Here is a 10,779-nt window from a genome sequence, read left to right as displayed (position 1 = left end):
ATATATAAAGCTGAAATTTATGAATGCACAAAGTTACATGAAAGTTAAATATAACGTGACGCAATAAAACAATTTAATGTTTGCCAAGTTGCATAATAAAGTCACTGCTGGCAGAAGTTGAGAAACAGAATGTGAAGGTTTTTTTTTCCTCAAAAACACATGAAGTTCACGCCTTCTGTTCGAGTCCAGCTGGCGTCACGTTTTCAGAAGCCTTTCCACCGCTTAACGGCGTTGGGAAAAGGTTGAGTTCATGATGTGTGTGTCCACTGCTTCTTCTCCGCTGTAGGTTACAGCACGGTGGCGTTCGACGGGGCCGGTAATTACGGGCACACTCCTACGCACCACAACTCGCAGTTCTCCGGCCACTCCTTCAAGCACGAAGACGCCCTAACCCAGCCGAACACAATGGGTATGTGCATGTCTGATTACATAAGGGCTACACTGTTTCAGTCTCTGGAAAACACCAAGGCCTTCGTCTGAAGCTGAAGACTTTTCTCATGTTTTTTTTTTTTTTTTTCAAAGATACATTTCACATGGGTTTTATTCTTGCAAGGTAAAAAACTAGGAGAGTCAGGTGGAGGAAATTAAATTRTGTGGCGAGTTAAGTGGCTTTCATAAAAGGTTTTTGGGAGTTATTTGACTCCGGCAAACGTGTTACTTAGTAAAGTAAATTCATTACATACCTGAAAAAAAAACTTACTATCCCCTGGTCATATGAAGAAATATAATTACCACCCTTTGTGGCGAACGCTTGGAGTTAGAAGTAGCAAAARTCCTACCGTACATTTAGCGATTGTTTACAATGTGTTTTATTTTGCTTGTTTCAAGATCTTGAATGCATTATGATTTTATGAAATTTAGTTTTTATAATACACAATACCTACGCTTTTTAAACTGCTTTTATAGTACAAAGAAACTTTTATTTAGACGTTGTGAAACATCAATAACCACCAAATTATTTTAATAACTACAAAACTGTAYGCAACATTTGTATTAAATATTAGCCCAGCATTGCCAGGATTTCTGCCTTAAAAAAAAAAAACAACAACTAACATTTCAATTTGTTTGTGCTTCAGTCATTCCCACTGTGCTGGTTTAAATAACGGTCATCAACGTTACCTTTCTTTAGGACGTTTGCAGTTTGTGGCTTTTGTGAATCGAGCAACATTTCAACAACATTTCCCAAACGTGATCATTCCTCATTGATTGATTTGAGAAATGAAGGCTACAGCAAACAAAATGTTCACCTTCGGTATCCACTTCACCCAGAGTTGATAYCGATTTGATCGTCTTTTGTTAAACAACAAAGAGTCAAACTTTGCTTCAATYAGACCCTATTGCCGTCTGTGTACRTTGAGCCCCGGTGTGAGAGCAGGGCCGTGCGTTTTGGTAGCCTCTCGGCCCTCGCCCAGGGAGTGTCTTGTCCCGTTTTCTGACGTCTCTGCTGTGACCTTGCCTGTCAGAGGTATAAATCAGCCACATCCTGACTCGCAAACTCCCTCGACTCCTTCTCTCATCTTATTCTTTCATCCACCCACAATCCAATCCCTCGCCTCTGCACGTTGTTAGTAAACATTTAAACGTGAGAGTCTGCTTGGAATCAAAGCTGCAGTTTCTGGCAAATTCTCATCATTACTACACTTTCCCGAGAAACCAGGGTGATAAAAGCGGAGAGACGCTTAGGAAACCGTTCGGTTGCCACAGAGAGATCAACAGGAAAGCGCTTCATCCTAAATCCGCCGTTCGTACCCATTTTTCACAAGGTCTGATGGACAAGTTTCCAGAAGGAAAGCCAAACTTTGAATTTCTGAAGAGCCATGTGAGTTACATCAGCTCTCAGGGAGCTTGTGGTCGTTTAATCTTTTCAGATGCATTTTAACTCATGAGATCTAGTTTTAACAAATGTTAAATAATTTCCCAAAGGAAACAACCAGCTTGAAAAAAAGAGAAAAAACTAAAACAAAAGAATATCTTTGAATATTAAAAAAAATGTGATGTATGAAAGAGGAAGTGACAACTCTTGTAAGCTGCTCCCAGAGTGAGTTTTTCTTTATATATTAGGGGTTTAATTTTATATTTTTGTTTTCAACATTACACTCGTCTCAATCTTAAATGGTCAGTGTTAAGACGTCTTTGAAACGACTCTAATTCTGTGGTTCTGCTAATAGGGGATTTGTGAGTCTCAAACTGTTTAAAATAATCTCTTCCCGGTTCAAATATAGATTTGGAGCAACAAGCAGCCGAATGCGGATCAGGTTCAGTTAAAAACATTAAGATAGATCTTTAGTTCTGATTTAGAAACTCCTATTATTATTCCAGCTTCAGCTTCACAATGTAGAGCCATGTTTCATTTATTCAAATTTATTTTATTTTATGAGTGTCTTTTTTAAACCGTTGACATTTTTTCTTTAGTAAGTTGTAATTAAGTGGTGGCTTTGTAAGTAGAGCTTTTTAACTYTTATTGAGCTTCTCATCTAATTTAAAGACCAATGTAACCCTCAGGATAAACTGTAGCCTGCTTACTAAATCATAACTTGGGCATTTAGGGACACAGAAGTTACTTGAACWTTTATGATAATTTAAAAAGAGACCATGCTGTGACTCCAAAAGCATCGTACCTCGTCTGGACGTAGTAGACGTCTGACAGATTCTGAACCCTTCACCCCAATGCACACTTTTAGGTTCACTTTTATTAAAGACACATGGGGCCATAATAAAAAAATAAAATAAACAAACAAAAAAAACCCCACATAGAAATATAAAGAAGAAAGAAAGCACATTTCAAAATGTGCTCTAACTTTGGATGGAGATCCAGTCTCAGTTAATAGTTTCAACATTTATATCAGCTGAYTTGTGACTGAATGATACACAAACTTTGCAAATTGAGCCAAGGACTTACCTCAATAGCCACTGTATTATTTTAAATGTTTCTTCTAACAATCATTGTAAAGTTGCATATAYATGTTTACTCTAATGTGAGAAACCAACAGTTCAATTGAATGTTTCAAGTACCGCAGTCAGGTAGCAATTAGTTACATTTATTCACTTACAATTATTTGAGTAGTTTAAAAACAACAACAAAAAACAAACAATTTYAGAAGTATTTTTACTGCACCATAATTTTTGCTTTTACTTGAGTAATATATTAATAATTACAATTTTACCTACTTGAGTAAAGTTGATGGATTCTCAACCCACTGTGAGTAACTTCACTGAATGAAGAGCAAACATGTTTCAGTCGGCCAGATTTATCTTTAAACTACCAGAATTTGCACATAAAATCTTCATCTGATTACGTCATCGGTTACTCGCGTTATTTAAGCAACCTTTTTGTGAAGTACGTTTTTACTTTCACTTGAGTAAYTTCTTGGATGATAATTTATTTTACTGTTAGCTAAGTAAAAATTAGGTCAACTCTTACTTGAGTGCAATTTCTGGATACCAGTACCTCCTTTGAGAACATTTGGTTCATTATTCTCAAAAAAAAAAAGAACGAATATTCTTAAATGTGCAGAGTTCAGAATGAGATTTCTCAAACTACAACTCTGAAGGTGTGTTTTCACATAATCTAGGTAGTGATTTTCTGTCCCTGTGTGTGTGTGTGTGTGTTCCAGGTGAGCAGCAGTATCCCGTGCCGCCTCCCGTTTACGGCTGTCACACACCGTCGGACAGCTGCGCCAGCAGCCAGGCTCTGCTGCTGAGGAACCCCTACAACAGGTAACACACAAACATTTGCCTTCTGCACCTCTATGACAGCCCAAACACCCTCTCCAAAATATGTTCTTAGAATAAACAAACAGCAAAAACCGGAGCTGGAAATAGCTCTGGATCCATTGTTGATTGTTTTGGTCAAACGGCAGTAATTCAGTGGCAGGTAGCAGGATGTAGCTCTGAACAGGATGTTCACCTTCTGGACAGGTTCGACTGCCTCTGTGGTTTCCTCTTAAATTTTGTGTTCCTTCCTTTGGTTTCCTTTTTCTCTTCAGTTAGTTGCAAAAAATCTCCGGGATGAAAAACAACATGTGAGAACKGTTGAGTCTCTCCTTGCGTTGGCAAATGTGATTTTGCTAATTTCATTCATAACCAGGGATATTTTCTTCTCTTTTTCCACAAGTGGCTTGATCGCTTTTCGGGTGACCGACGCCGTTTTTCTTTTTTAATCAGATGTATAATTTTAGATTGATACTAACATCACATCAGTGTGATGTTACACTGTGACTGGTAACAATGAAAGAAAAGTCTTGGCATAAATACAGCTTTTCAGCGAAGGCCTTAGAGGTGCGTTTCAGAAACGTCGGGTAAGATTGAAACTAAAATTAAAATTCATATTCATGTGTTAGAATGACCTAGTCAAAGTCCAAACTTAATTGTTATTTAGAATCTCTTTCAAACACTGAACATTGATTATTATAGACCCTTCGTTTTCAGATGACTAAGCTTTCGAATTAGAATTGGCAAAAATGTCATAACATACAGGGTCCATTGACATATAAYCCAAATGACATGCGATTGCATTTGGAAAGGATTTTTGTTCCATAAAGCACCAGTTCATTTTGTTTGTAAAACGATTTGAAAACCTTGCATACTTTTGCYTCTACTTCATAATTATGCACAACTTTCTTTCTATCTGTCAGATAAAATCCCAATATATTTCTTTGAAAATTGTGGTTGTAACAGGATAAGCAGGACATTGTRAGATTTCAAAATATTACAGCTGATGAAGCTGACTGAAGTGTCTTCTCTGACAAATATCATAGTCATCGGTCCATTTTGTACTCTGCCTCGCAACCCACGACCGTTCATCGGCCTGGTCGAGGGATGAATGATCTATACGTACTATGTACTTATTAGTACTCAGCACTACTTCAGTTGTGTGAGATTTTTAAAGGCGAGACACATGTATCACATCTCAAGGAAACTAAAATTATTTAAAAGACATCAGAGAAATGAAAGCACTGCATGTAAAATACCTGAATAGCCAAGGAATGTAAAAAAAAATACATTAATGAATTAAGTTTTTGCCTGCAGTAAAAAAATGCTTTTGTTCATATAAGAATTCTATTTCCCATTAGGTTATTTTCTATCCAGTTTTTACCTAATAAGCTCAGTCAAAAACTTGCCACACTTCCGCTTYCTTTCAAAGCAAAATAAGTAAAATACTGCTGCAGATCTACAGCCCGTCTGTGCAGTTTGGAAACAAAAGACCAAGAGTTTTACTTCGCTAATGTTCCACAATGATAACTTTGGCTGTAACTACCACAGACATATTTCTGAACTTTCGGGCCATCCGTGTCAAAGATGTAATAAAACATGGGGTTGAGGCTGTGAAATTAATGAGCAGTACCATTTTAGGAGGCGCACCTTCTCATCACACGCTCCCCAAACAGTTTGTTGTTTTGTCTCTAAATGAGAAATTCTTTACATGCCACTGATCCGATGTTTTCTGTAAATGGAAAACGAGAAAAGAAAAAAAAAATCCCATTCCTGGGGATGAATACTGAGGCTTCAGAGTGTGTTTTAGAGGGAGAAATACTGCCCTGACTCTCCTAGTCTGAGGTTCGTCTTTTTCATAAACATAACTGATATCGACACAACACACACACACACACACACACAACACACACACACACTCATAAACACACATGACTGGGAAGGCTCATGTGAGTGAAGTCAGTGGTCTAATCTTGCAGCCTGGTACCATCAGGCCTGTATTTACTCTCCAGGCCATCAGCTTGGAACAACATGAAGTGGAAACACGCACAGGGCTTATTAATCCGAGCAGAGAGAGAAAACGAGAGGCTCTCTGGCTTCTATCAAAGTGAGGAACAGAATGAGAAGCCTGAAACTGAGCAGGATGTTCTGTTAATTAATAAACAACAATTTATTGCCAAACTACTCAAAGGTTTTTGCAGTATCAGAAATGTGGCGCTTTGAAAACTTTGTGGTTTTGATGGTGACAACTCAGGACCTTCCCAAAATTATCAAGCCAGTTAAGTGACGACATGGATGTCATTCTCTGCAAAGACCTTTATTTTTTTTTTAAGTCAATATCATTATATAACCTTGTGGGAAGCTGTGAAACAGTCAACCTGAAATCATTTTAATCATCAGTCTAATTTTTTTAGAAAGAAATAAAGAGAAATTGTTGCCTTCTTGGCTGCCTCCAAAGCAAAGTGTTCAGCCTTCACTACTTGGCACCAAGATGGCCTCAGATGCAGAAAACAGCTGCTAAGACGTTTTGGTAATCAAGAACTTCATCACCAGAGGCGAGAGTCCAACAAGCTTCATGATCGTCTTTTTCTAACGAAGAGGGACTCACAGCTCGGACTTACCACCGGGGCAGAGTTTGCTCAACAGTGGCAGCAGGTGGGTGTGAGTAAACCTGCAGCAAAACAAAAGATACTTCAAAATAACAAGAATGAGAGATTTTGAGATAAGTCTGGTGCATCCGTTTTTCCAGAGAAGAAAAAGGGAGATCATGAGTCCTATTTGCTTCAACCAATGGAGCGTCTTGATCCTCCGAGAGCACCTACTGTGAATAAAGAGTGGGATGGAAACCTCCTGACAGAGCAACTCTTTCCAGGCACAGTTTGTTTTTCTTTGTTTCCAGCATTGTGTCATAGGGCAAAGGTGATAACAAAGTGACTCGCAAGATCAGAACACTGACATTTTGTTTCTGCGATTGAGAAACTCCCCAGATCTTAACTGCGGTAAGAACCCATGGAAAAAACAGTGGTCAACTCCAAACTTCAATAAAACACGGCCGACTGGGACAGCATCAGTCAGGACTGAGTCCAAACACTGGTATCCGAGACGTCAGAGAGGATTGCAGAACCTATGAAGAAGAGGGATCAGCGCTGGAAGTATTGACTGTTTGCATGAACTTTATGTATCTGCTAATAAAAGCCTTTAAAACATCCGATTGTTTTTATGTTTTGCTTGGTTTTTGTGTTTTGCTTGTTGTCAAGCCTGTGTAGACGAAAGCGTGAAGCTCAGTAGCGGCTGGAAAATGTTCAGTTATGTCAATGGTCAATGGACACTGAAGCTATAATAAGAACATTTAATTTGATATGATTTTCTTGTTTTTTGGCTGCCATAGATACAATATCTTTTTTTGCTTTTAATTCCTGTCGCATTGAGATGTTACATTCTGACAGTAAACGATGGAGGCATTTATTTTTTCAATAATTTGTAGACTCTTTGTTTCATATGTTAAGCTTATGAACCAAAACGCAGGTCTAAAAGTAACATCAGAATACTGAGGATGGTAATGAAATTGACTCATATCTTTGTTGAATAGGAAAGAAACACACTTGCAGAAAAACAGTGAACTTTTATGAACTTCACTYTGTTTTATTTACGAAGTACAACAGGAAGTCATTTGGATACAGAAACACTTTCTTGTATTTTTGTAAACAAATGAAAAGAATGTGCATTTCTCTGCAACCGGATTTCTTTGGGGGCAAACTGTGTATACAGGACAGATGAAACAAACAAAAATAATGTAATAAAATGCCTGTCAACAGTATAGGAGGTGTACTTTTATCCATGAGCAGCTGAGACTATAAAAAGACCCATTATTTTTTAAAAGACACTTTGAATCATTTGAGTCAGATCTTGCAATATTTCAGCAGAAATACTTTCAGCATCTCCTGGCTGCTTGCCTGTCTGCTGTACTGTAGAATAATAGCTCTGTAATGAGCTAGGTACCAGGCACCACTTCGCCTCTATTCAACCTGCGCTGAACCTGCAGGTGCTGCAAAAGAGGCACTGAGGGCTATAAATCTACAGCTTGGAAAATGCAGATACACATATTTGTGGACAGTCTGAGCGATGATCATGCAGTCTGTTATGTCCAATAAAATAAAAAATAAAAAAATAGTTTGGTATGCAAAAACGTAGGAATTTTTAGTGTTTAATCTCCGGTCTTTCTATACCAACTATTTCAACGGCAAAACAGCTTTAGCCTCTTGATCAGTAGCAGCTCACGAGCTTTTCTTCTACGTTTTGTCTTTCCTCCACAGCGGTGACAATTTATATCAAATGACCTCTCAGTTGGAGTGTGTGGCATGGAACCCTGTCAATACACTGGCATCCACCATTAAGAGGTAGGAAATTGACAACCGCTTTCTTTTTGAAAAAGCCWAAATGAGTAAAAACCCTGTGTTGAAGAAGCCAACAACCCAACTGCATTTCGATTTTGTGCATTTTTTTGGTCACAATCTACTTCATCTGAGTTTTATTCACAAAGCAAAAAATGTTAGACAGCTGCAATAATGGCCACCAACTTCTGCAGCTTTTTGCATCAGAAACTTTTTGTATTCACAGCGACAAGGACAAYATGATGTTGACTGCAGCCATCRGTATTTTTGTCTTTGCGTTACTGACTGAAAACCCAGTCATGTACGTGCTTCAAGAGCTTTTTCTGAGTAGTTTTGGACATTTTCCAGGACGGTTAGAGTTGGGAAGTGGGTCAAAGTGCAAATCTGAACTTTAGTGCCTGCAGTGTTGTGATGAGAAAATGTGCTCAGAGGAATTGTGATGATGTCATCGAAACTCGGAAGCAGTGGTGGTCTTCGATATGGATGAAACGGCAGCACAAGCACTCAAAATAAGCAACTTTCCTGTTGCTTATTTTGAACCAAGTATAAGTTTAAGAAAACTGCTTTAATAGTCTCTAATTCACAGCTTTCAACTCTTCGCTTATTAAAGAATTATTTGTTTTGCTTTTCACATACTCGGAAATGAAACTGTGGTCATTTTCCAGTTTGGGAACTAAAATAAGAATCACCTCCTCAGCATGTCATCGAGTACATGTGGAGGCCTGGTAGTGAGGCAATGCTTTAGTACGTACTGGATGTGCTGGAGGCTCTTTTAARAAGGCTTTAATTAATTAAACTTGTAGTCATTTTACGGATAAAGAGAATATTTTTTTAATGTTTTAATCTGTACTATTTAGTCTTGCCTAAATATTTCAAAATTTATTTTCAAATKAAGCTAAACTGAATGATGCAAAGTGCAGTTTTCATTTGTTAAAGGCACAAGGCCAGGYAAAACRATCTGGTCCTGTCTGAAAAAATAATTACTCCCTAAAACTAGTAGCTGGTTTRTGAGTCGCTTGAAGGAACAGCATCAGTGGATAATAGATTGGAAGAATTTTGGCTCACTCYTCTTTACAGAATAGTTTTAATCCTAGTAAATTGTAAGGTTTTCAATCATAAATGAATCATAAATGCCCCAAATCTGTCAGATTTAAGTCTGGACCTTGACTAGGTTTCTCCAAAATGTTTTAAAATGTTTTGATCTGTTTAGAAGCGGACTTCCTGGTGCGATTTGGATCATTATTCTGTGCTTTGGCTTATGGCCATAAACACCTCTCACAGATCGATGATGATCTGAAGCAGGAAAGCAGCTCCGGATTGCCAGCATGTTTGACTGTTAGCTCGATATTCTGTTTCTTTAAAGTTTCAGTTTTTGCTTTGTTAGTCTGAGAYGTTTTTTGGGGGGGAAATCCAAAATGGCTTTTATTTTTTTTTGTTTTTTTGTTGTTTTTTTTTCGGTAAACAGGTCAACCACTCCTGGAATGGTTCACCCCTTTTCCATTTGTCCCCTATATATGCGTAATGACTATCCCTGATTTGTCCCAAAACCTTTGAAATTGTTTTGTAAAAATGTCCAGACTCCTTGAATCTATTTCCTTCTAAAATTAGCAGGAGATTATCAAGAATAAAGGACAGCTCTGTCTTTTGCTTACTGTTAATGTTTTATGAATTGAAAACTTGTTTCAGAAAGCTCTTCCTTTTTCCTGCTCAGCTAATTTTTCCTAAGCAAAAATAGCTGAGGAAACACATTTGAAATCCCTCAAGTGTCAGCGTCCAGTGTTTAGAAAGCTTTCTCTATGAACCGTATGTCAGCGTGACCTTCAGAGCCGGTCAAAGTCTGCGCCGCTTCACAAATGCCTTTCTACTCTGAGCCAACAGGCATTTTTCATAGTTAAACAATAAACGTTTTTGTGTGTTAGGGGTTTTCGCATACTGTGAGAAAGCGGCATTTTTATATTAAAAAGTGAGACATCAGTATTTTTTTAATTTTTTTATATATAATTGGTGACGCTTCAGATTTCTGCTGGAGATCCAGCTGCCTGTTTGGGCAGTGATGGGCAGCAGGCGACAGGAGAGGGAAGGGAGGCTTGAGGGAGGATGAGGAGGAAGAGGATGGAGGGCAACCAGAGGAGGAGACGGTCAGCGGAGATAAGGAAAGGCAAGCCAAAGGGAAAGACATGAGGAAGAGGAAGCACAGGGGAGTTGAGCCTAATTCCAGGCTTTAAATATCTCATAAGTCGTTAACAACACCCAATGTTTGTTCATAGATGCGAAGCGAAACTATAGATTGAATATTTTAAATGACGTCTAGTGAATCATTGCTTACTTACAGAATCTGCAAAATAACTGCCGCCTCCGATGTTAATATGTTTTTCTGTCCCCTTTTACCAGTAGATCAACATTTAGTCTTAAACATTTCACAATCCTGGAAACACAGAGAGAGAGAGAGAGAGAGAGAGAGAGAGAGATATTTGACGATTCTTTGAATGATCTGTTCAGGCCTGAGATCAAGACCGAGTCTTGATTTATCTCTTATTCTCTCTTCTCTTCAGCTCACCTCTCTTGTTTTTATTGGATTAAGTTTATGGACTGCAATAACGGAGGAAGAAAATKGATTCTGTAAACTATTTCTGTGTCGATTTCTCCATAATCTTCCAAAATACCCAGTGAAAACACA

General features: G+C 38.2%; 1 protein-coding gene across 1 annotated transcript in view; it reads left to right on the top strand.

Moving 5' to 3' along the window:
• The window catches only part of LOC103466359 (Wilms tumor protein homolog), a 22,235-nt gene that overhangs the window by 4,285 nt on the left and 7,171 nt on the right, over positions 1-10,779 (top strand). The window contains exons 3-5 of the mRNA XM_008411872.1: positions 287-409; positions 3,615-3,717; positions 8,025-8,108. Coding sequence (XP_008410094.1) covers positions 287-409; positions 3,615-3,717; positions 8,025-8,108 — 310 coding nt within the window. The remainder of the gene's footprint in view (positions 1-286; positions 410-3,614; positions 3,718-8,024; positions 8,109-10,779) is intronic.

The sequence above is a fragment of the Poecilia reticulata genome, linkage group LG6, assembly GCF_000633615.1.
Source record: "Poecilia reticulata strain Guanapo linkage group LG6, Guppy_female_1.0+MT, whole genome shotgun sequence".
NCBI lineage: Eukaryota > Metazoa > Chordata > Actinopteri > Cyprinodontiformes > Poeciliidae > Poecilia > Poecilia reticulata.
The sequence above is the reverse complement of the archived record's forward strand: the minus strand, read 5'-3'. Positions and strand labels throughout refer to the sequence as shown.